The sequence below is a fragment of the Myotis daubentonii genome, chromosome 8 (assembly GCF_963259705.1).
Source record: "Myotis daubentonii chromosome 8, mMyoDau2.1, whole genome shotgun sequence".
Classification (NCBI taxonomy): Eukaryota; Metazoa; Chordata; class Mammalia; order Chiroptera; family Vespertilionidae; genus Myotis; species Myotis daubentonii.
Window position 1 is genome coordinate 29,293,570 of NC_081847.1, and position 26,993 is coordinate 29,320,562.

General features: G+C 41.5%; 1 protein-coding gene across 3 annotated transcripts in view; it reads right to left on the reverse strand.

The window, feature by feature from the left end:
• Positions 1-1,483: 1,483 nt before the first annotated feature.
• Positions 1,484-26,993, reverse strand: part of SHLD1 (shieldin complex subunit 1) — a 69,975-nt gene continuing 44,465 nt past the window's right edge. For 2 of the 3 annotated variants that reach the window (XM_059705602.1, XM_059705601.1), the window contains exon 3: positions 1,484-2,416. In XM_059705602.1, the coding sequence (XP_059561585.1) occupies positions 1,974-2,416 (443 nt within the window). In that variant the 3' untranslated portion in view covers positions 1,484-1,973. The remainder of the gene's footprint in view (positions 2,417-26,993) is intronic. The other variant, XR_009454033.1, reaches the window with a different exon arrangement.

Sequence of the window (26,993 nt, forward strand, 5' to 3'; positions counted from 1 at the left end):
GACAGGACTGAGAGCCGCCATAACTGCTCTCTCCAGCCCACCCTGTTGATCCTGTGCGACCCGCCCCGCCCAAGCCCTGCACAGAGGCATTTGCCGGATAGCCCCAGGCAAAGGCATTTGCCGGATAGCCTCAGGCAAAGGCTAGATTAGCACCTCCCTAGAGGACAGAAGTTCTCTCACTGCTGACACAGCTGATTCTCATAGCCACTTGGCCTGGAGGTCAAACCCTCCCTGGAATTAGCTACAACAATCAAGATTTATCTATAAGACTGCGAACAAAGACCACTAGGGGGTGCACCAAGGAAGCATAACAAAATGCGGAGACAAAGAAACAGGACAAAATTGTCAATGGAAGAAATAGAGTTCAGAACCACACTTTTAAGGTCTCTCAAGAACTGTTTAGAAGCTGCCGATAAACTTAATGAGATCTACACGAAAACTAATAAGACCCTCGATCTTATATTGGGGAACCAACTAGAAATTAACCACACACGGACTGAAATAACGAATATTATACAGACGCCCGACAGCAGACCAGAGGAGCGCAAGAATCAAGTCAATAATTTGAAATGCGAGGAAGCAAAAAACATCCAACCGGAAAAGCAAAATGAAAAAAGAATCCAAAAATGCGAGGATAGTGTAAGGAGCCTCTGGGACAGCTTCAAGCGTACCAACATCAGAATTATAGGGGTGCCAGAAGATGAGAGAGACCAAGATATTGAAAACCTATTTGAAGAAATAATGACAGAAAACTTCCCCCACCTGGTGAAAGAAATGGACTTACAGGTCCAAGAAGCGCGGAGAACCCCAAACAAAAGGAATCCAAAGAGGACCACACCAAGACACATCATCATTAAAATGCCAAGAGCAAAAGATAAAGAGAGAATCTTAAAAACAGCAAGAGAAAGAAACTCAGTTACCTACAAGGGAATACCCATACGACTGTCAGCTGATTTCTCAACAGAAACTTTGCAGGCCAGAAGGGAGTGGCAAGAAATATTCAAAGTGATGAATACCAAGAACCTACAACCAAGATTACTTTATCCAGCAAAGCTATCATTCAGAATTGAAGGTCAGATAAAGAGCTTCACAGATAAGGAAAAGCTAAAGGAGTTCATCACCACCAAACCAGGATTATATGAAATGCTGAAAGGTATCCTTTAAGAAGAGGAAGAGGAAGAAAAAGGTAAAGATACAAATTATGAACAACAAATATGCATCTATCAACAAGTGAATCTAAGAATCAAGTGAATAAATAATCTGATGAACAGAATGAACTGTTGATTATAATAGAATCAGGGACATAGAAAGGGAATGGACTGACTATTCTTGGGGGGGAAAGGGGTGTGGGAGATGTGGGAAGAGACTGGACAAAAATCGTGCACCTATGGATGAGGACAGTGGGTGGGGAGTGAGGGCGGAGGGTGGGGCGGGAATTGGGAGGAGGGGAGTTATGGGGGGGGGGGGAAAGGAACAAATGTAATAATCTGAACAATAAAGATTTAATTAAAAAACAAACAAAAAAACAAAAAAACAAAAAAACAAAACAAAACAAAACAAACAAAAAAAAGGATTCAAGTACAAGCGATTTATTGGGGAAAGGCTCATAGGTGGCACCAATAGGTGAATGAATGGAAAGACAGCATCGGCCTGAAGCTCCAAAGAGTAAATTATGCCACAGAGCATGTCTTCCTTTGAGACAAGGAAGCTGGGCTTTTTGAACTCCCAAACCAGCCCATCACTGGCCTCAGGCCAAAGGGGAAGGTAGGAGGGCATGTGGCCACGGGGGCTGTAAAATTCCCAGGCACCGATGGCTCTCTATTTGGGCTGACCAGCCTCTAATACTTGGTCACAGATGCCAGCTGTTGGCTGCAGAGCACTTAGCTGGGGGCGGGGCACACAGCTGGCAAGACAGACCAGAAGGGACCTGGGTGGTGCACTGACAGTGGCCTGCTCTGGGCACCAGGCACCAGTTATGGGTCTCCCATCACATTCTGCTGCAAGAGGAAACGAACAATGTCTTTGGAAAGTCCTGGGGTTGGCTTTTCGTCATCCAGAGACTGACTCCCTTCTCCCAGCGGGTAGAATCGGGCGTCCCTGGAATACCTCTGTAACAAGGAGCAGCCATCCCGGTTGAAAATGACGCGGGCCATTTGAAAACTGCGGAGGGCGTACTTCTGGCTCTCCTGGCCCTGCAGTTCGTCAATTTTCTGAGACAGGCACTGGCAGACAGATGCAGAGAGTGGGTTTCGAGAGGCTGGTGGTGGGTGGCCAAACATCTCATAGAGTCTATCCAGGGATTTCCGAAGTTCCTCATCTTCTGCCTTGGTCTCTGGTTGGCCATTTACAGAAGGGTCGACCCAGAAGTTCTCAGAGGCCCAGGAGTCACGTTGTGTAGTATTTAGGTGACCGCTGTCTGTAAGACAAACACATCCCAATACTCAAACACACACTCAAAAATATCAGAAAGCCAGCCCAAAGCAGGTGATGTCTCTTTCTAATGCAACACACTTACTGCTCCTGGGTAATGGGCAATGGGCAGAATCAGATGATTTCTGAATCTGTTCCCACCGTCCTGGGGGTATGCCACTTGTTTGCCCAAAACAAGAACATGTTTCAGGGGTTCCTAACCTGAGGTCCTTGTAAAAAAGTTCAGAGTGGCTGTGAACTTGGATGGGAAAAATATCATATCTTTATTTTCACTAACATCTATCTAAAATCACACATTTCCTTCCATGATGAATGTAGGCAATAAACCCATTAGCAGCAATACATGTGACTTTATCACCAGTAGATCACAGCTATTTTCATATCACATTATAGTTTATTGAACATGTTTTGAAATATCACGTATGCCCATCACTATGCTATGGACTGAACTGTGTTTCTCCAAAATTCATATGTTAAAGTCCTAATCCTTAAAGGAGATGAGCCTTTTAGGAGGTTACTAAGATTAAATGAGGTCATAAAGGTGGGGCCTCAATCAGATAAGATTGGTGGCCTTCTAAGAAGAGGAAGACCTCTCTCATTTTTCTTTCTCTCTCCCCCTCTTTCTCGTCATGTGAAGGAACTGAGGAAAGGCCATGGAGGACACAACAAGAAGGCGGACTTCTCCAAGCCAGGGAGAGACTCTTCCATCACATTCTGCTGCAAGCGGAATGCAGCACCTGATCATGCTGGTTCCCTGACCTTGGACTTCCAGCGTCCAGAACTGTGAGAAAATAATTTCTTTTGCTTAAGCCATTCCGTTTATGGTATTTTGTTATGGCAGCCCAAGTAGACTAAGACAACCACTATGAAATCACCACAGTTATTGGTCCTGATGCTAGATCTTATTATTTAAACATTAATTTAACAAACATATATTCATTACAATATCATATTTTGTTCTTTATGTATTTTAATAGCTACATTTCAGTGTTTTCCCTTGGTAAGTTTATATGTTTTACTTCATGCAGTTAAAAACTTTATTCTGCGTTCATGGGCTCCACCAGATGCCAAAGGGATGCACTGCACAGACACAGTGCAGACCCCCAATGCAGACAGTTCTGGGCATTTACACAGCTCAGATATTTCTTTCTTTACTCCCTACATAATCCTACAGACTCTTTATCTCTAAATTAAAACCACCCTTTTGTTTTTTTAAAGGAAGAGTAACAAATAAACTAAGAGATTTAACAATAGACAGTAAGAAACCATAATTGGAGCCAAATCCTAGTTCTTGACCTAACTTTCTGTATCTCTCTGGGCACCCTAATTCTTAACATAGGAATCTCTTAAGTCTTTTGAAACAAAGAACTTTTGTATCATTTTTCTAGAAAAGATTTTACACAAATAATTTGTAAGTTGCCACCAGCTTTATGCTTTAAACTTTTATACTTTAAATCAAAATACTATATTTTCCCTTTTTTGCTCTAATATATGCTGTAATTAATTACATGCTTTAATTCTACACGCCCACTCCCCATCCACTTAATTAGTAGTTACAATAAAAATATCGGTATCCTGGCTGGTGTGGCTCAGGTAGAGTGTTGGCCCACACACCAAAGGGTCTTGGGTTCGATTCCCAGTCAAGGGCACGTACTTGAGTTGCAGGGTCAATCTCTCAGCCCCTGTTGTCCTACCTTATGGCCCCCGAACCAATCATCTGTGGGAAAGCAGATGGGTAGGGACCCCTCACCCTGCCACTGCAGGACCCTTCGCCCCTTCCCTTGGCTCTCTAACAGCAGTACCATTTGTTAGGCGAATACTATTTGCCAAGCCCTGAGCTAAGTCTTTTGTTTGTTTGTTTTAATAATAAAGTAGGAAAAAAAAATAATAAAGTAGGCCACCGAAAGAAGTTTTACAATTATTCTCCAGAGGCTTGTTTTAATTTTTTTCTTGAAATGATCTCAAACTAATAGAAAACTTGCAAGCACAATACAAACAACTATTTCTCATTAATTATTTGCCAACCTGATGCCCACCCTGATTTTCCTACCAGCAAGGACATTCTTCCACATAACCCCAATGCAACCATCAACATCAGGAAATTAACAGGGACAACATTACTGCCATCTAATCCTAGCCCCCATCAAGCAATCCCGATCATGTTCTTTGTAGCAAAAAGGTCTGGTTGAAAATCCTGTGTTGTGTTTAGTTGTCAGTGGGAAGAATGAAAGGGAGAAGGAGATGTTCCATAGTAACACTGGGGAAGTGGGAGAGTTCCTGAAACTGCCCACCCGAGGCAGCATCTACACAGAACATTCCAAGGAGCATAGCATGTACTTATTAACTGGTCAACAACTTTGATATGCAGGATTTTAAGTTTTCATTGGAGCTTCATTATTATACGTAATTTTTGAAATTAGGTGTGCTAAACTCAGTGTCCAAAAGAATCCAAAAAAAAAAATTAGCCTGTTTTCTCTATTTTTCTTGCAAATGTCAAGCAGACTGCAATTCATCTTCAAAGACACCCCAGCTCCCCCCAATCTCTTTCCAAAGAGCAATAACAATATGGGTTGAATCAGTCACTGCTTCAGTCAGTTCTTTTGAACCTGCCTCCAGCTCATTTCAGTCTTTGATTTCCTTTTAAAATTTGCATTACTGCCAACTACAAAGCCATCTCTTTAATCATGTGTCTGGTGTGGCCTTTTGGACATCACTGTTTCTTCACCAGAAAATAAAGCTAATTGCTTCTCTTTTCCTAATGCACTAAATGTAGACAGAAGGATGGCTCTTTGATAACTTGGTCAGTTGCTGCCCAATGTTGCATTCTCACAGCTATGTTCAAGCCCCACCATATTCTACCTGTTGATATAGCCCTGACTTATAGGGCTCTCAGCTTGGGACTATAATGTCTACTCTAGGGAGAGACTGGGGACGTTTTTGTGCCAGTGATTGGAAAATGCTACTTGCATTTAGTGATGGGGTCAAGGATATAAATATCCTACAAGTTAGAATAGTGATTTTCAACCGGCATGCTGGAAGAATTGTTAAAACATGCAATACCAGCCCTAACCGGTTTGGCTCAGTGGATAGAGCGTCGGCCTGCGGACTCAAGGATCCCAGGTTCGATTCTGGTCAAGGGCATGTACCTTGGTTGAGGGCACATCCCCAGGAAGGGATGTGCAGGAGGCAGCTGATCGATGTTTCTCTCTCATCGTTGTTTCTCTCTCATCGATGTTTCAAACTCTCTATCCCTCCCCCTTCCTCTCTGTAAAAAAAGATCAATAAAATATATTTTAAAAAAACAACAAACAAACAAACAAAAAAAAAACATGCAATCCCTGACTATTTAGTCAGGAGCACTGACCTCTTTCCCCTGAGATTGTCAAATATAAAAATGACAGCAGTCAACACAGCAATAGTTGACTGGTGTGAATGAATCAAAAGTATACCATTTTTTGGTCAGATTGGCAAAAAATATATTTCTTGGTGTGCTGCAGAATTTTAGTTATTAGTTTATGTGTGCCACGGGATGAAAAAGGTTGAAAATCACTGATGTAGAGGATAATTCCATAAACCAAGAACCATAATGTCCCCAAATTCCAGTAGTGCCCCTTACTCTCTCAGGAATTCTGGCTCAAGGATGGATTGTGGAAGGAGTAGGAAGTGAAGGCTGAATCCTACTGCATCACAATATATTGATTCGCCCTGAGCTCGCCTTGCTGTTGATTCTTGCACAATGGATTTCTTGCTGGTACCCATTCGCATTATGCATTCCTGCCTTCTCAGACCTTGAGTTTTTTTGTGTGTTTTTTTCCTAAGCAAGGGCCTAACCACCCATCCTAATTCTGGCATTACTTAAATTGGATGGAACTTCCCTTTTCATTTCAATAGGCTTTCAATTACAAATAAAGTTTCTTTAGGAATTACTAAGAAGAAAAGGAGGACAGGGCTTTCTATGACAATGCTTTTGCATGCACTGTGTTAAGGCCACCTATCTACCAGAACATCTGTTTCTTAACTCTTCTTTTTTGTAATCCTCACCCAAGGACATGCTTTTATTGATTTTCGAGAAATAGTAGGGGAGAGGGAGAGAGAGAGAGAAACATCGATGTGAGAGTGAAACATTGATTGGCTCCCTCCTACTGGGTACTGAACCCGCACCCTTCAGTGTATGTCAAACCCGAGGCCTGTAGGCTGCATGTGGCCCACAATAAATATTTTTGCGGCCCAGCCAATATAACGGTATGTGAGAAATGTTTTAATAAAAATCTCATAACTTAACTTTTACAATATCCTGTTATACATAATTATTAATAACGAACTACAACGTTCGCTAATGACTGATTACTATAATCGTGTTGCATTCATTTCCCTTAGGCACCTTAAGTGCAGGCACACCATTTCTTTCCACTAATACTAGCAGCGAATATTTTAGCAGCCAATTGCCATGTCATTAGTCTAGGACTGGCTTGTTTGGTGTGCGCAACAGGAAATATTTCGCTTTCGGAGAACAAGAAAAATAAGTTTATTTGTGTTATGCTTATTAATTTGTGCAGTTATTCAGTGTCTGGTAAGTTAATGTTCAAGAAAAAACATTATTTTTTATTAAAATGTTCTATTTTTTAAATATATTTTATTGATTTTAGAGAGGAAGGGAGAGGGAGAGAGAGATAGAAACATCAATGATGAGAGAGAATTATTGATTGGCTGCCTCCTGCATACCCCCTACTGAGGATCGAGCCAGCAACCCAGGCATGTGCCCTTGGCCAGAATCGAACCTGGGACTCTTCAGTCCGAAAACCGAAGCTCTATCTATTGAGCCAAACCAGATAGGGCTAAAATGTTCTATTATTTTATGTTAACGATTACTCAGCCCTTTGTATTCAGCATGTCTCTATCGAAAAAAACCTATGTTTCTATGAAAATTGAAGCTTTTGTTTTTTTGTGGCCCACATAATCTTAAACCTTGTTTATTTGGCCCATGTTAGCCTTTGTGTACAGGACAATACTCCAACCAACTGAGCCACACTGGCCAGGGCTGTTAACTTTTCTTTTGGCCAAAGAGAGAAAACATATAGATATTTGAGATTCTTATCGACCTATTTTTATATCTTTAGGAGTTACAGATGCTAATTTGAGTTCAGTAATCCGAGACAACCAATTAGCATGGAGCATTTGAGATTAATGGTTGTGTTCTGCGAGAGGCGCCATTAGCTTTTAGAAACCCAAGTGGTTAACAGGGGTTTCTTCCAGAGAATCTTCCTGGCTATTTCTGTGGCTGATACACACAGCAGGATTATACCTCTGCAACTCTATCAAGTTTCCTCTGCATAAATTTGATATTTAGAATTCTGTCTCCTTCTTGCATCAGCATCAATCACTGCCCACTCAGCCTTATTTGCCCAGCGTTTCTTTTACTAACAACCGCTAATTGGGAGGGTCTGTGGTTTTAAGTCTGCACAGAGCCGAAAGAAACCTACGACTTCATTTTAAAACATGGAGAATTATCAGGATTTAAGGAAAGAAGTAATATGTGGCATGCACAGTCTCCTATGCTGCTCAGAGGGGAAGCTGCCCCTTTTGCTGGGCACTGCCCAGCACACTTCTAAGACAAACCCTGCTGCCTTGGTTTGTCTGTTGGAGGTTGCTTGGGTTCTGTGTGGCTCTAAGAAAAATTCATGGGCATGAGAAGAACAAGATGGATGGGGGAGAGGGATGTTTTGGTTATCATTGGTCAGTTGTTAGCGCTCTTTGGATGCAAGGACTCACTTTCTTTATGGCAGTGGTCAAACTTCAGAGGCCTCACAAGCTCTCCACACGGTGACACTACCAGTTTAGTATATGAGGGGCTGTGGCCCGTGGATCTGGGGGCCCTGCTCTCCTAGTCTGCATCTGCCTGCTCCAAATCTCTCTTCTTTCATCCCCTGTTCTATTTCTCTCACTCCCGCCTTCCCACTCCATAGAGGAGAGAACAGGATCAGCAAGATTAAGCCCTATTTCCAGCCCTACAGGCTGCGTGAAAGTCTGACTGGTTGCTCACACTTTGGCGTCATTGCCTTGAAAAATCTGGCTTCCTTCCAGTCCTGGAATGCATCAGGAGAGCTCCCTCCCTTCATGGGGGAATGTGGTAGGAGTCAGACAGACGTGAACAGAGCAGATAGGTCAGGTGCACAAGGTCACCAGGGCAGAACTTCCCGGGTGACTAGCAACGCACAAAACAAGGAAAACAAGGACCTCGCCCAAGGGTAACCTTCCCTCCCCTAGCATATCAGGCCACGAGGTTCAGACCTCCCTGACCTTTCCTGCCTTGGCATTTAGACCCCTTAGAGGGGGAACCAACAAGGGAACCGGAGAACAGCCCTTAAGCATTAGGCCTCCAGGACAATAAGTTCTGACCAACATCAAATACATCTAGGCCTCAGTTGTGTTTCAGCTCCAGGCCCAGAAAAGCAGCAACATCAGACAAGTGATGCCATGGCTGCCTCAGGACCAGGAGCATTGACTCAACACCCCCTGTGCTGGTGCCTGCCTGCCAGTAGAGACCATGACTCTGAAAAGATGTACCTGAAAAGCTGATGACTATTCTATTAAGATCCTCCCCTAAAATCCCCACCCTTCACAGCTCTTAGGATGGAAACTGCCCAGCCTTTCCAGTCCCGGCTTCTTCCCCCCAGGCTGTGTACCTTTACCTTTCTCTTTCTTCTAAGCTCCAAGGGCCTTTTTTTTGCCTCTGTAACTTGTTTCCTGAACCCATTTCTTCCACCTCTGTGACTTTCTAAATACACTTGTGCTTATTTAAAAAAAAAAAAAAAAAAAAGCAAGCTCCCTCTTTGGAACCTTTGCACTTGCTGTTCTCTGAGTGGAACATGCTTTCTCCACATATCTGCATGGCTGGTCTCCTCTCCTCCTTCAGGTCTCTGCTTAGGTGTTACCTTCTCAGTGAGGCCAGGATGGACTAGGTCAGTCAGTGGTCGGCAAACTGCGGCTCTCGAGCCACATGCGGCTCTTTGGCCCCTTGAGTGTGGCCACGAAGTTTCAATCGCACTGTATGTGCGCACCCGCACGTGGTATTTTGTGGAAGAGCCGCACTCAAGGAGCCGCAGTTTGCCGACCCCTGGGCTAGGTTATGACACATAGCAAGCAAGCCCCAAATCTCAGGGGCATAAAACAACAAGGGATTTTTTTTCCTCTCATCTTCCAGCTCAGTGTCATACAAGTAGATCTGCATCATCTTTGTCCTTATCCTGGAACCCAAGCTGATGGGGCAGCCAGGGTCTCAACTACAACAGAGGGAAAAGGGTGTGGTGAAGGAGGCAGTGCCTGGGAAACCTGTCACTCTGTTTACCTATCACTGGCCAATGTTAAACCATGTGGCCAAGCCTGATTACAAAGGAACAAGGAAGAAAAATTCTCCTATAGGAAGAAGGTGTATGTTGAAGCTCCTGCATTGGCAAGGGTGTGGATATGAAGACATTTAATCCAACTTAACACCTCAAAGGGATGGGAGATCTGGTCAGATGCTTTTGCAATCACAGTCTCTGGACTTGTTTACCTCTGAAGCTAAACCTGAATGAATCACCCGAGGGGCGGTGGCATGCGCTGTCACCTTCATCCTAACGACTAACAGATGCAATGGGCAGAGGGCAGGGTCCTGCAAAATGCAACTGCTGAGAAACAAAATGAATGCTGGGAAAAAAAACAAAGATATGTGCAACAGCCCTAAAATTAGGTGCCTCGGCCAGTTATATAAGGCCAGTTTCCACTGTCTGATCTGTAAGCTATCTTACGTTTACCTTGGCATATTATACTTTTCTTCAGAAATGGAAATGCTCTGAAATTTACAGGGAACCCTAATATCCAAGTTTATACCACCCCAAATCGGCAATTAAGATATATTTGCTTCTTTTTTCTTATTAACGAATTAAACATTTCAACTAAAGTTGACCACTTTTACAGAAATTTATTCCTTCCAGCCCATTTTTATACCTTACATATATATATATATATATATATATATATTCTCCATAAGCAATAGAATTGTTGCTTTGTGTATGGTGGTCATTTTAATTTTAGGTTCAATGAACAAGCTTTTGCTTTTTTCACTCAACTGTATGACTTTTTAGTTCTAGCTAATGTTGATACATATGAATCTGCCTTATATAGTATTCTAATATAGGAACATACTGTATTATTTTTTCATCCATTCCCTTGCTGATGGGTATAGAGCTTGTGTCTAATTTTTCATTATCACAGACAAGGCCTCAGTGAGCCCCTGGTGCCTGCCTCCTGGTGCACTTGTGTGAGCCTTTCCGTGGAAACACGGCCAGAAGCAGAATGGCTGAGTGGAAGGGAATCTTATCCATTTCACTAGGATCCAACTTTACCTCATCCAAAGTGGCTATAGCATTTACCTGCTCCCCCCTCCTCCCCCCGCGCCCACCTCACCCTCCCCAGCAGAGTCTGGGTTTTCCTGTTTCTCCACCACTTTGCCAAACCCTGATACTGCCAGACATTTCAAATGGTATCTTCTCATCTGGGTTCTCATTTCCTTGATTCCTTGTATGTCTGAGCTGCTTTTCATGCACGTGTTGGCCATTTGGGATTCTGATACTGTGAACTGTCTACTCATATTCTTTACCATTTTCCTATTGGGTTTTGTCTCTTTTCCCTCTCCTTTTTAATGGCATGCAAAATGAATTACAAAGAAAGCTGCATCTTTGACTTTGCTCTACCTCAGTCTGAAGGGGATTAAAAAGAATGTGAGAGTGAAAAAAAGACTTCATGAGAAGCCTCAAGGTTTGTTTTGGTTTTGGTTTAATGGCAAATCTCAAGCAAAAAAAACCCTCACAGTGTTAGCTTATCACTTCCAAAATGTGATATTGTGTGTGGGTGTGTGTGTGGGAGGGGATGGGAGGGGGTGAAGGGGGGAACATCCTGGTCTCATTCAGACAAGAAAACTGAGACAAAGGCCAAGTCTCCAGAATCGCTTGATGAAGGGATTGGCAAATAGAACCGGAAAAGGTTAATCTTATTAATTTCTTATCATAGTTAAAATTATCTCCATCTGGTTATCGTTTGCCATAATTAGGAGCAGCGATAGATTTGCATGTTGGTGATGCTCAGAGCCTCCCTAGCCCATTCAGATAATAAGTTTCAAATGGTATCTTCTCATCTGGGTTCTCATTTCCTTGATTCCTTGTGTGTCTGAGCTGCTCTTCATGGATTCTAAAAATGCTTAACAATTCTTTTCTTTGCTGCGAGACTGAAGCTTTGCCTGAGGCTGAATTTAAAACAGCTTCGTTTTGCACTTTGTTAAGTAAGAACCAGTTAAAGGATCAGAATCTGAGCCCTTTACCGCTAGGAAAGCCATTGGGAATGATTTGCTCCTACTCACTTTCTGGAACAGAACCTTACAGCTGGAGCGGGAGCAAGAATAACGATCCCTGCTGACCCCATCAAGCCCTGAGAGGGGACAATGAGGCAGGCGAGGCTGACGGAGAAGGGAGCCCGATAGGCCGTCCTCCTCAGCAGCCATTTGGAATTAGGAGCTTCGCCATAACCCCTAAAGTAATCACTTAAAATGTTTCCCCCAAAATGGTTTTTTCACATTTCATTTTACATGGGAGGTCTCAGCAAATTTGTTTCATATCCTGGCCTAGATAGTAAGGAACGCTTGGGAGTAGAAAGGCAAAGCAAATGATTCAGATCTAGGTTTCTATAGCAACATTGCTTTTTTTTGGATGCCACTGTTTACTTCAGCAGAGTTAAGTTAAATGTGAGCAGCTAATTAAGATGGTGCTGGAAACTTTGACCTTAACCTTCACTATCAGAAAAAATAAGCACGTTAAAAAATGCTGCTTGGAGTGTTGCTGGAGACATACAGCAGGGAGATCATTCTCCTTTGCTGGGAAAGCAGAAACCTCACAATCTGACCACATCCACAAGTCAATATTTCTTTCTCTTAAGATTTAAAGGGGAATGGAACGGAACTACTATCCAACAGTTGACCTCAGCAGTAAGACGTGTTTTCCAGACACAGAATTTTTGTTAGATGCATATTTGTGTAAACAGATTTCACTTCACGTCAAATTGACGATAAGCACACCTATGAAGTAACAGATTGAATTGTATACCAACGCCAGAATGTAAAAATATAGCTGACTGCTCCCTCTTCAAAACATTGGGGGAGGAGGGACTCTTATTTTAAAGCCACTGCCATTGCTGAGCGCACAGTGGCGTCTCTTAGGAAGTGACTTCATCCCCTCTGTCAGTGCCCGTCTGCTGGGTGTCCTCGCTGGTGGCAAATCGCCATCCTCAGAGGGCAGAGTTAGCTTTTGGGAAACTGTCAAGAGGCATTAGGAGTGAAATCTGACAAATACTGGAGGTGATCAAGCATGGGCTAGGAAGCAAGTTGGGAATACGAATGTCTAATCGCTATGCTTTTCACCTGAAACTAATATAATATCGTATGTCAACTGTGATTGAAAAATAAAAAGATATTTGAAAAGAAAACATATATAAAATCAAGGTTTATCTCCAAAAGTTGCTTTTCTTATGTTTTAAAAGTTGGTTCCAAAAGCATTTCTCACAAAGCAGTTCCCAAACCAGTTCTGTGCTAGGGCAGGCAGCATGGTTTCGATGTGCATATACTTTCAGATGTGTTACCTTAAAGGACAGACCTAACATGGATTTAAGTTCTGGCCTTTGTAAAAGGCTCATAGCCATCAATGAGAACGCCGAATGCTTCTGTCCTGACAGATGAGATGCGTGTGAGCATTGACTTTTCATTTAAAGGCTTGAGTTTGAGTCCCAGCTTGACCACTCACTGGCTATGTGACCTTGGGCAAGTTACTTAATATCGCTGAGTTTCCAGGTCCGCACCTGTGAACTGGGGATAATAACAGCTCCTACTTCATAGGACTGTTGTTAGAATTAATGATTTGTTATCATAAAGCCCAGCACATAGTAAATAAATAAAATCTACTTAAAATCATTACCATGGTGACAAGAGTAGTATCGGCAGCAGAGTTGACAGGTCTTTGTCATTTAACATCTGGGATTTTTAAGAGTGGATTGCAAATGCTCCTCCATGTCCACTATTCAGTGACAGACGCCTAAGATAAGGAAAGTCTAGATGAACAAGCATCCGTTCCTGACTAGAAGGAACATCACTTTCCCAAAAGCTACTGCCCCATCCTGGCATCAGAGCTGATGGGATGAGTCACAGTGAGCATTACCCATCTCACAGCAGTGGGACTATGACTACAGAGAGGTCCCAAGTGCACGCTCTGCAAAGCAAACATGATCCCAGTGTGGGTGGAAACAGCAGGTGGCTCCGTGTGTGGGAGCGTCAAACACAGAAGCCCAGGCTGCAGGGCCCTCCAGCTGTCCCCCGACGCGTGTCCCCAAGGGCGACCAGCACCAGAGTGTAGGTGGGACTGAAATGACTCAATCTGCAGGGAGCCTGCCGGTTTTTGGAAATTGATGGAAACTATAAATCAAGCAAAGAGCCTTAGGAAAATTTTGGGTGAGTAAATATATTGAAGAAGAAGAAATAGGCTGCATTAAAAAAAAAAAAAAAGTTGGGAAAATAGACAGAAAAGGTCTAGGGTCACAAGATGACCGCTGGCTGAGTCAGAACTGTAGTGCTGAGTTAAACCTAAAAAGGTGATATGAGCCTGGCAATCAAATGAGAACAGTTCTAGGAGGTAAGTTTTGATCGTTCCTCTTGCTCTCTTCCCCCATTTACAGCTGAATCCGAAGGAAGGCAAAGCTTTGAGCTTTCTCTCCTGGTCCAAAATCTTCAGAGAACATGGAAAACTCAGAGAAAATGGAAAACTCCACAAGCAAAATTTAAAATAGCATAATATGATGCAGCCTATGCAGAAAGGCCTATAACCAGCAGAGAAGTGAAAGCTGGGACTGACTGGACGACAGGAAACCTGGGACATGAGGGGTTTAGGACATGCTGGTATTGAAAGTGTTTCTAACATGGGTTCATTATGAAGGCTAGAAGTGGGTGCAAACATGGAATTGAATTTCCACCTTTACAAGGATACTTCTAGTAGGATTGCAGAGATAGTTGTATATTTTTGACAATAGAATATGGTTTACAAGATACTTTGAAAATCGTCACTGTTACCAAACATCTAAAAATGCTGGGTAAAATATTATTTTTGAAATCTTGTAAAATGCATGACTGAGCTGGAATAAAGTAAATAAAGTCCTTAGAGACCAAAAGCAAAATGAGAGTAGGCATTCCAAGAGGCAAGTGCATATAGGAGACCTAGCACACCAGCTTTAATGGCCACACAGGGGTCGGGACACAAAGTCTAGCATCATGGTAGGATGAGGTGCTTGAAAGATCACTGTGTAAATCTGAGAGCCCTCTGAGAAAAGATGGACTAGAAAAAAATACTTATGCCTTGCAAAGGGTCACAGTAAGAAAACGTGTTTGTCTTGGCTTTGGCTCAATTGGTAGGAGCGTCATCCCGTGCACCAAAAGGTTTGGGGTTTGATCCCTCAGTTGGAGTGCATATGCAAGGCAATCCACCGATGTTTCTCTTTCACAGCGATCCTTCTCTCTCTCTCTCTCTCTCTCTCTCTCTCTCTCTCTCTCTCTCTCTCACTCTCTCTCAAATCAAGAAAAACATATCCTCAGGTGAGGGGGGAGGGGGAGAGAGAGAGAGAGAGAGAGAGAGAGAGAGAGAGAGAGAGAGAGAACACACATCTCTCCTAAGATTTAACCATAAGCCAGACCTCACATATGTTTGTAGTCTCAGTTGGGACTATTTTTGTGGTCTACAAACCTCAAAGCCAGGTATTTATTTTTATATGGTTCCAGATTGATGTGCCCTCCTATGTTTAGAGAAACCAAATGCAAATCCTCTTTAGAGAAGTGTACTCTCAATCCAAACTTCAAAAGAAACCCTACACATAAAGTTCTATTGGACATGACTCACAAAATACACACTGAACAGGACAGGCCTCCTTTATTGAGAGTGAGAAAACAAGAAGAGCCAGCACCAAAAGAAGACTTGCAGAACATTAAGTATTGGAGTTAATGGACAGAGAACATAAAACAAATGTGCTTAATATGTTAAAATATACAATAGGAAATAGAAAGTTTAAGCGAACAGGTAAATTAGAAAAAGAAATAAAAATAACTAGAGAAATGACAAATCATAATGGTAAAACAAGGTTAGACACTGCTAAAAAAATCGAAAAGGGAAATCAAATTTAAAGATGTTACTTAGAATTTAGCACAGAGAGACAAGGAGATGGAGAAAACAAAACAGAAAAAATAACAAGTCAAAGTGAGATGCTCTACTATGCATCTAACTTGAATTTCTCAGAGAGATAACAGAGAATAGGGGCAAGGCAACACACAATGAATTAATGGGTAAGAATTTCCTAGAACTAATGAAAGCATGAATTCTCAAATTTAGCAATCACAATGTCTTAAAAGCAGGATAAATAAAAAGGACTCTATAGCTAGGCACAAGATAAAACTGCAGATCATCAAAGGCAAGAATAAAAATTCTACAACCACCCAATAGGAAAATACAGATTACCTAGAAATGAATGATGATTAAGTTGGCTGCTATCTCAATAGCAGCAATGTAAGCAGGAAGGCAGTGGAATAATATCTTTAAAGTTCTAATCGAAAAGAATGGCCAACCTAGGGCCATGCAGGAAATGGTGGGTGAGGAAATTAAGATAGCAGTCTCTTAACTGGCCAGATCAACAAAATGATAACTGTCAGGGCTAGATTGCCTTCATATCAAATCCTCCCTGTACCAAACATTTTTAAAATGCTGGGTAAAATATTTTTTAAGATCTTTTAAAGTGCATGACTGAGCTGGAATAAAGTAAATAAAGTCCAAAGTTCATCCTCTAAGAACTTAAAATGGACAATATTCATATCACCTAGCTTGATTTATAGAGATTTTGCCTGAAGACAGAGAAATGAATTTTCGTGTTTTCTATCCCTTTGATAACATGAGTTGGTTTGATTTATTAATATGGCCCAGCTATCTTTGAAAATGTATTCCAATATTAGACTTTGATCCCAAATCACATGTGATCATCTTAAAAGTATAGTTCATGTCCACCCTGTATTTTGCTTCTGAAAGTTTTATTCCATAAATAGCAATTATCCAAAATCATTCAAAAATCAAAGTTGTTCTAGTTGGTTTTATTTTAAAAAATGCAGATGCTTTTAATGTTTTGCAGTTGATATTTTCTTTCTCTGTAACCAACTATTTCTACTTACTTTTCAATTAATTACAAACTTTATCTTCCTAACTCAGTTCATGCCTGCTTCTCTGGGAGCCTCAGAATTACAATACTAATTGTGCAGCCAATGGCCCACATAACAAGATATCTGCTCCAAACACCCTTTTGGAAAAAAGAGAAAATAATTATTTTTACTCTCTCATGATTGTCACTCTCTTTGAAGAGATCACACAAAAGAAACCGTATAGCTTAGTATTAAGAAAGTAGCTAAATCTCTTTTAGCAAATAAACCAAGCCAATCATGAGAAGATAAACAGAGTCAAAGATTATTACTCACAAAGTTATTACTGGTAACATTTACTACCTTATTGGTATTTTAGAATTTTCTGTTACATAAGGGCCTCCTTAAATTCATTTTATTTCACATATAAATAAAACTGCCTTATTGCCTAGAAAGGAATACAAATTTGTAGGGTATTATGAAGAAGAAAAAAGAGAAAGATGGCCTAATTATACTGGTTATTCCAGATGACTACATTTGTTTGACCTCTGAGTGGCAAAACTTCAAATGCATTTGTAACTTTAGCTTCTAAAAGGAGCCCTTAAAAAACCCAAGCTTACCGTAAATCTTTCATGCACATTTCTGTTTTTCTGTATCTTGATCTGAACAGTAGTTAACCAGGTATGTACATATAATCTACCAAGCTGTATTTAACACGTAAGATTTGTGTACTTTATATAAAAATTGTATCTCAATTTAAAAAATATCTACACACATACACACACTTCCTGTCTTCACTAAGTCTTGGATGTGGTATAGAAATTAAGTTTTTTAAAAAAGATTCCTGAAGGTTCTAATGTTCAGTTAGGTTGGTAACCACTACCCTAAGGCAATTAGAACTTGTCTTCATTAGAATAGACATTCAGCAAATATTTGTTTGAATGAATGAATGATCAAATCAACAAACTAATAAATAGCTATATTATTTATGTTTGTAGGTATACCATTTACTTGGGCCAAAAGCCCTAAAAATTTATTTTTTAAAAAGTATGCCAGATAATGTTGTAAGTACTGTAAATGCATTCTCTAATGAACCCTACAACAATTCTATGAGGTAAGTTGACTGTTCATGGTCTTCAGTTGCAGCCAACATAAATCATTTTGGCTGCTTTAAGCAGAAAGAGCAGTATTAAAAAGTATAACACAGTTCATGTCATTGTTGGGAGGGCTGCAGAAACTCACTGTAGGCTGAGCTTTTAGGAATTGCTACTCCAATAAACAGCCAAAGGGGCTACTCCTCTATCACCATTAGGAACCCAAAGAATTAGGAAGCTGCTGCTACAAAGGCTGCACCAAAGTAACACAGTTTCTGCTACATCTGGAAGCTTCCCAATAGGAAGCTGCCTGCTGAATCAGGAAGCCATCGCTACAGTTGCTAGTTCCAGAACCATGTGCCTCTGCCATTAGACACACCAGCTAAAAATGAATGTACTGGCCCCATTTCTCTCTTCCCACACAATCTAGGTCTAAATTCAAAGGTTTATGGGAATGCATTGGATTAACAGAGCTAACTTACATCCAGAACACTGGCTGTGCAAGAGATTCTGGAAATGGAATTTCCACCCTCTGTAAGACAAGAAATCATGGTACGATGAGCTTGGAATAGGCATTGTGTGGGCTAATCAATAAACTCACAGATAATGAAACTGAGGCACAGAGGTTAAGAAACTTGGTTAAAGACACACTGCTAGTAAGTGCCAGGGTCAGGATGCAGGTTCAGGAAGTATGCCCCAAGGACTCATAAAGCATATTAGAGAATAATAAGACAGTGCACAGTCAAGCTCATGGGTGTGAGGCCTGCAGTCCTGACATACAAATTTTTGTGCTCACAAAGAACAACTTCCAATTTATTTTACTCAAAAATCCTAACATCACCTCTAGAATTTTAAGTCTCATCTCATAGTTTCTCAGCTTCAAACTTCAAAAAGGTATCATTAACTTACTTGACTGTTTTATGTTTGGTCTAGAAAGTGTTTGCAAGTGTTTTGGGTGATGGGGGATCAAAAAATATTCTATCACTAAGTAGTCACTGAAGATGCCCATACCGAGGCCTCAATAACCACCTCAGCTCCAGCTCCTCACATTACTTCCACTATATATGTTAAAAGGATATTCAAAAGTATCCTGAAGTTACTTCAAGACTTTCTAATGGAACATCTTCCTGATTCTACTTTCATCAAAGGGTTTTGGAAACTGTGTTCGATGCATTAGAATGATGGCTGTTTAACCTCTGCTTGGGAAGATGACCATTATACAGCTCTTGTGGACTGGAAACTGTGAGACCAAAGCTTGATGTATCCTCTGTTATCTGAACTGTATTTCTACACACACTTAGTGTAGTTTTGTCTATCTATCTATCTATCTATCTATCTATCTATCTATCTATCTATCTATCTATCATCTATCTATCTATCTCGATTTATCCATCCACCCACCCATCCATCTCTCTATGAGAATGACCCAGATAGCAGAATAAAAACATTAACTGTATCCAAAATAAATATATCAATAAGTACAGACTAAGGTTGATATGAGTGAGAAGAGTCAGTTCCAAATCAAAGGATGGAAATGTTAAAAGTTCCCCACAAAGGAGAATGAGTCAGCTATTTTTAAAAGACCATAATTTTCATCAGAGATCCTTCTGGGGGCAGAGGAAAGAGAAAATGCTTCATTTGACAAGTTATGAATTGCAAATCTGACAGTTTGGGAAGGGTAAATATTTGCTGAAGATTAAGTACATGGCAAAGGTACATCATTAAATCTAACATAATTAAAAAGCTCAATTTAGTATTGCATGCACCTCTCCATTTTTAATAAGCATACAGTCTCAACAGCCAGGAGCCATAGTCCAATCTATTTCCATGGTGTAGAGGAAATGATAAATGTCTTCAGCAGGACTTCCGATACAAAGAGTCTGACTTAATTACTCCACGTGCAAGTGGAAATGGGTTTGGTTCAACAAATGAGCCTGCCAGTCGAGGACATCAGACTTATGCTGGACTACGTTTCAATGTACATCAAACTGTATCAGCGACATGTGCACAGAAGAAGGGCTGCTGAACGCTTACATTTTAATTCTTACGAATGTTTGTTTATCAAAGTAATATATGCTCATAGCTTTCTAAAGTCAAATGAGGTTCAAAGTCTGACAATGAACAATGGTGCCCAGCCCCCTCCGTCCTCTTTCCCATTTCTAAGTCTACATTTCAACTTGCTGTTCCTTCTGGTTTTTTAAATCTTACCTAGCTAATGGATATAATCACAAATGATACTTATGAGCTTTAGACATTTTATGTTGACATCCTGAGGCCTTATATATGCACAGGTACCTTCACTTATTCTCTACGGTTATGTCAATTTTTTTTATTAAGTCAACATTCAGTATTTCTATTATTGTAACTATATAAAGTTGATCACTGCTAAAAATACTTAGAATGTTTTCTTTATTGTACAATATTATTGTTTCTGTGATTAACATTTTTTCTGTTTGCTTTGCAACTTTCTTTTTCTTAAATTTTTTTTTATTGATTTCAGAGAGGAAGGAAGAGAGAGAGATAGAAACATCAATGATGAGAGAGGATCATCAATTGGCCACCTCCTGCACACCCCTACGGGGGTCGGGGGAGGGATCGAGCCTGCAATCTGGGCATGTGCCCCTGCTGGAATTGAACGTGGGACCCCCCCACCGCAGGCCAAAGCTCTATCCACTGAGTCAAACCGGCTAGGGCTGCTTTGTAACTTTCTTTAACTGTATCCACACCCTCCAAGAGCCTCTCAGTATAATTTTCTACATGCCAGAATGACAGGATAGTCTCTCAAGTCCCCAGCTGTCCTGGTCACGTCCCTCTGAGAGCCCTCCAGCCTCTTCTCCAGGTTGCTCTCAAGGCCTGCTCAACAGCTGTTGACCCGGGTCTTCCATCTGTTGCTCTACTAAATTTCTTGTATTATTTCTATGATGATTCCTCTGCCCCATTTTCTCTCTCTCTCTCTTTCTCTCTCTTTCAGTGCCAACCTTCCTTCCTTCCTTCCTTCCTTCCTTCCTTCCTTCCTTCCTTCCTTCCTTCCTTCCTTCCATCCAGATTTCTTGTGCTCCATGTCAGTTTCTTTAGTTTTTATTAGACTTGGTCTCTATATTTTCTGATGTAGGATTTCCACAAATATCTGGTGATCACTGGCTGTGAGTTCATAATTGAAGGGTGAGGCATTAAAAAGCTAATTTGGAAGCCCTTGCCATGGGTAGGGCTTATGGACTGGTGGATTTCATATAGGGTGGCTGATAGTCATTCAGGTTTTCCAGAGGTGGCTCCTCTCATCTCTGCACTGGCCAGAGAAGGATGGATAAGGGTGCAGTCTTAGACAAGGAAAGTGCAGAAAGTCCTCTTTGACGAGGTGGCATTTAACTGGAGCCCTGAATGCAATGAGGGGGAAAAGTGATGCACATATCTGGGGCAGCCAGGTTCCAGAGAGAGGAAATGGCAAATGCAGAGTCCCTGAGTGTCCGATGTGGAGTGAAGGTATCTTGAGACCGGAAAACGATGCAGGCAATGCCATAAATTATCACTGAATGTATTGTGGGGTAAGTTAACTTACAAGGGGTAGGACTGGAGGGAACAGGCAACGCAGCAGTCTGTATGCAGCTAATCTCTGCTAAATGCTTTATAGCAGTGGTTCTCAACCTTCCTAATGCCGCGACCCTTTAATACAGTTCCTCATGTTGTGGTGACCCCCAACCATAAAATTATTTTCGTTGCTACTTCGTAACTGTAATTTTGCTACTGTTATGAATCGTCATGTAAATATCTGATATGCAGGATGTATTTTCATTGTTACAAATTGAACATAATTAAAGCATAGTGATTAATCACAAACACGATATGTAATTATATATGTGCTTTCTGATGGTCTTAGGTGACCCCTGTGAAAGGGTCGTTCGACCCCCAAAGGGGGCGCGACCCACAGGTTGGCGACCCACAGGTTGAGAACCGCTGCTTTACAGTATAGCTAAAGCATGAAGTGATTGACAAGACAGTGAGACAAAGAATGCAGTACGAGCCAGGAACCATACCTCCCGGTGGTCTTGTGATGGATAATTGCTTACAATTGACACTACCACCTAGTTTGATATTTATCTCAGTTGCTGTGCCATTCTGGCTGTTACTGACAGGAATCTCTATGGTGACACTGTAAGCTTAACAGCACACAGGTAATCATTAACCATAAGGCTTTGGTATGCTTGCTGAGAATAGTTAGGGTAGTCTGAGTTCACAGCATGAAGACTTAAACAGAAAAGAAACCAAGGAGGTACAAAGTTGGAGGCAGTCTTATTTACATTGGCGCTACCAGCGGAGATGGGAACAGATTGAGTGAGGATGAGGACCAGCCAGAAGGCCACTGGGGCTCCAGCAGAGTAATTTATCATTTATGGAAACAATTTTCACACAGGCCTTGTCAGAGACATTAGAAAGCCAAATGTTACAATATTTACACATAGTTTATAAAAGTAAATCGAATAAAACTATGTTCTAAGGTGTCACTTGTAGTGGAGTCACTGGCTTGCAGTAATAAGTCATGCCTTCCCACTTAAGCAGGGAGGGGTGGTCATCCATGAGACCAGTTGTTAGAAGAATTCCTGGATCGGAACTTTTAGCTTTGAGTTTTGTTGCTCTATTTCCTGAAAATTACTTGGCGATGCTCCTATGTTGTTCAGCTACCTCTTTGATTCCTTGAATCCCACCCATTCTTTCACTTTAAGAAAATACAAGTTGTCATTACAGAGGTCTCTGTTTTACAGCTGCCCTTTTTAAAAAATATTTTTTTTTTTTATTGAGTTTAGAGAGAAAGGGAGAGGGAGGGAAATAGAAACATCAGTGGAGAGAGAGAGAGAGAAAATCATTAGTTGGTTGCCTCTTGCACACCCTACACTGGGGATTGAGCCCACAACCTGGGCATGTGCCCTGACCAGGAATTGAACAATGACCTCCTCGTTCATAGGTGGATGCTCAACTACTGAGCCACGCTGGTCATTTTTAACAAGCACATTTTCCAAATAAAACCATTTTTTAAAAGTGAATCTGAATCATTTCTATAGTATTTGACATCAGACCAAAAAAAAATCACTGCCACTTGCCTTTGTTTGGAGAGTCAGGCAGGCTAACAGTAATGTGCAATTATCTATCTCCGTTCAACCCTGTGAAGACTCTAAAAATTAAAAAATCTATAAACATAAACACACTAGAGACTCTCTGAATCAGATCCACACACTTCTAAGCTAGATCAAAAGGAAGCAGCTCACGTTGTTGAGAAAAATCAAAAGTTTGGAAAAAATCACTAGTTGCCAAGGCAGCAAGAAAAAAAATTAGACAGAAAATAGAGTTTCCATCTCAAGCACTATCACATTCAGAAGCTGAGTGTCTTCTGGGCCTGCTTCAGAAGTTGTATTTAACCTCCACCTAGTCATTTCTGGAGATAGGGCAAGAATCGAGAATCCACAGCACAGGGGCCTTTGTCAACGCCGGGCCATGGGGCAACTCGCTAGTAAAAAGCCCACAAGAGGGTGAAAGTAAACCCTCTGCAGGCTAAGGCATCAGAACCATTTTTCTTTATTCTGCAACTTTTCCTGTGTGACACTTTTACAGAGAACTTCCATTTATGAGCTAGACAGGAAATGGTTACCGAGAGATTAGAAGGTCAAATAATTTGCTGGAGGGTTTCCAAACCCTTCTCCTTGAATTTCTATCATTTCATAGTGACTCAGAGCTGACTTTAAACACCATCTGTGCTCCTCCACTAGCACCCTGCTAAAAGCCATGCCATTTGCCAAGCTTGTTCTTGACCCTCCCCTCCCTGGCTTTCTCTACCTGGAGATTCTACTGCTCCTTGGGGACCCAGTGTCATGCTCCTCCTCTGTGAGGCCTCCTCAATCTTCCAGGTGGAGCTGGCTGTCCCCTACCGCAGGTCCTGCACTCAGTACACAGTATTCAGCGCCATTTCCAGCCTGAAAGTTTGTGTGTCACTGTTTCCTTATCCAATTGTGAATTCCTAGAAGCAGTGGCCCTGTCCTGTCTATGGTGGGACACCATGGGGGGTACAGTGCTGAGGTAACTGTTTTAGTGAATGAGACCGAATGCATTAATACACCGCTCTAGCTTTTAATGCTAAAGGACAATTCTAAGACATCACCAGCACAATTAGGGGGAAGAATCTGGAAAGCTGGCTGTGGGTTGAGGGAGGCAAGTGTGTCTGGTCCCAACTCAGGCCCTGGGAGGCTGTGAGATGACTAAACCTCTCTCATTTTCCAAACTGTCTGCAGAATACCATCTGTGTCCTGCAGAAGGTAGCAGGTGTTCCATGTAAAGGGGGATTTAATTTTCCAATAAGTTCAAGATGGCGGGGTTAAAAACATTAACCAGGCCCTTTTCCCATAGGCCTTTGCACGGTAGTATCTCACCTACAGAACTGGAGGCGGATGGAATGAATGATGCAGTGAAGTTCTGCTGAGTGCTTGAGAAATGCTAGCTGCTGTTTCCTTATTGTTACTCTTCTCACCCATCTACACTCTGCAAGTTTTTCTCATAGATTCTCATGGATCTCACAGACTGCAGATTACTGAGAATTAAAAAGAGCTATTTTACTAAAGGAATTAGTCAAATTAGAATGCAACCCAGCTGGATGAAACTGTAATATTCATGTTCCTCTATTATTATAGAAACAATCCCTTTCCTAGTTCTTCCTCTGCATAAAGTTACACACTGATAATTTCTCCAACAGGTTTGTTTGTTTGTTTTTTACTTTGGAAAGTTATACTAGCATTGGAAGGAAAGGACTCACGGGATAGGAGAACCATTCGCCCAGAGGCCACCAGAAGGCTCGGACGTGAGTGGTGGCTTTCCCAAGAACTGAACACTGCCTTCCTGATAATGATAACATAAATATCACATCAATAAACTCACCCATAAGCAGATACCTATATTCTAAGGTCACAATGTTGAAGGGAATCAAAACACAGCAGGTGCCTCCTAGATGAATGGGGTTCCAGGAGAGAGGAGTATAGGGCCACTTCGAGTAACTGGGCACAGGCCAAATTAGACAAGATGGAAATGATGAAGATGTGAGTCCAAGCTATATATCTCTTCCTCTTTTCTAAACAACTACTCTCTCTCTCTCTCTCTCTCTCTCTCTCTCTCTCTCTCTCTCTTTCACACACACACACACACACACACACACACACACACACACACACACACACAGTAGGGTACTCACTTTAGACAGACTCTGTTCAGGACAAACAACCATTTATAGCAACATGGTTAAGCAGAGGCCTAGAGATAATGCAAAGGTCACATGGCCCCCAACCAGAGTGGAGTTAAACAAACAAAACAATGCACCCATTAAGGTATTTTAAAGGTCAAGAGAAATAGTATGTCAGTGTTTACAGGGGAGATTTTTCTTCTTACCAATGAATAATCTCATTTAAATGAATGCCATGTAAATTCTTAAGGAGTCTAAAGAGAAACTAGGGACAAAGCTCAAAGTAATCTGGGAGAAAACCTGAAACAGGTCAAGGAAAAACAGAAGTCTATTTTAAGACTCTTTTAGGAGGAAAGCAAGAATACAAATACTGTATGGTATGTTCACCCGTGTCAAGTTCACTCCATGTACCAGGAGCATGACAGACCTGGAGCTCCAGGTCATAACAAGGAAGACAGCCATGGCAGTCACACAGCACCGGTATAGGTAGTTACTGTGCAGTTCCAGAAACATCAAGAACAGCACAGCCTTGTGCAACCACCCAGAAATCTCAGCCCAGAGAGGCAAATCTTCTGTTAAAATTCTCAGGCAGAGAACTAGGATTAATGGGATTTTAAGGTCTAAAACAGGTAACACCTAAGAATCTGAAAGATCTCACCTGCTTTCAGGATGTGATTGAGGGCAATAATAGTAGTCAACACAATGGTCTATCCTAGAGGAACTCTTGGATCATGTCACATTATATTATTCTATAGCAAGGCATGAAAGTCCAGCTCTTAATCTAACTTACACCTTCACATATGGAGAATAAAGAAAACTGAGGCAGTAACACATACGTTTTCTACTCTGCCAAAAAATCCTTTAAAAATTTGGAGAAGTTTCTCCCCTAGACTCACTTCCATCATTCTTAAGAAATAAAATAAAAACAAGAAACAGGAGAGTGGGAGAGGAGGACAGGGAGCATGAAAACAGTGGCATTCTGGGAAAATACAGCAAAATAATCAAAGTGTTGCTCTCTGAGTGGAAGGATTATGGGTGTTTATCTTCTACTTCTTTGTGCCTTTTCATATTTCCCAATCTTCTACAAGAGAATTTTCAGAGAGAAGTGGAGATCAAAGGAATTAGAAAAATCAAATACAGACAACTCAAAGGAACCAACACAACTATTGCCACTTAAAAGCAAATGCTTGTTCTGCCTCAGGCAGAGCCTCTGTTCTTTCCTATTTCTTCAAGGGCAACAGCCATTTGTCAAATATATATTAAATGTCCGCGAAACGCCTGACCCTGGATGGAGAAATGAAAGGTGGGGCTGTTGGCCTTGATCAACTTGCAGTCAAGGAAGAATCCAAAGAAATAAAACCCCTAGAGCACTATCAACTGCTAAAACATGTTCTGTTTCTGTTTTTGTTTTCAAAGTGGCTATAATCAGAGCTTGTGGAGAACAGAGGTCAGAGTGCCATGAAGGTTTCACTGAACCGGAAAAAGAGCTGACCCCTAAGGGAGATGGGGGTTGGATGAGCTCCCATGGTCCTTCACAAAAAGATCACAGCTGACTTGAAGTGTCTCAGTCGTTTCTGTCGGTAGATAACATGGGCTGCTTAAAGACAGTGTAGTACTGCCCTGGCCAGTTTGGCTCAGTGGATAGAGCATCAGCCCAAGGACTGAAGGGTCCCAGGTTCAATTCCAGTCAAGGATATGTACCTCGGTTGCAGGCTCAATCTCCTGGCCTGGATGCATGCGGGAGGCAACCAATCAATGTGTCTCTCCCACATTGATATTTCTCTTTCTATCTCTCCCCTCCCTTTCCCTCTCTCTAAAAATCAATGGGGAAAAAAATCCTCCAGTGAGGATGAATAAAAGAAAAGACAGTGCAGTACCGTGTGCCTTTTAACCTTCAGTCAAAGTGTGAATGTAAACTTCTGCCTTTTCTAATGCGTCTGCTTGAAAATCATAGCGAGGTCCTGTTTTTAAATGGATATATTTTAAACTCTTTGGAAAATTATAATAACCATATATG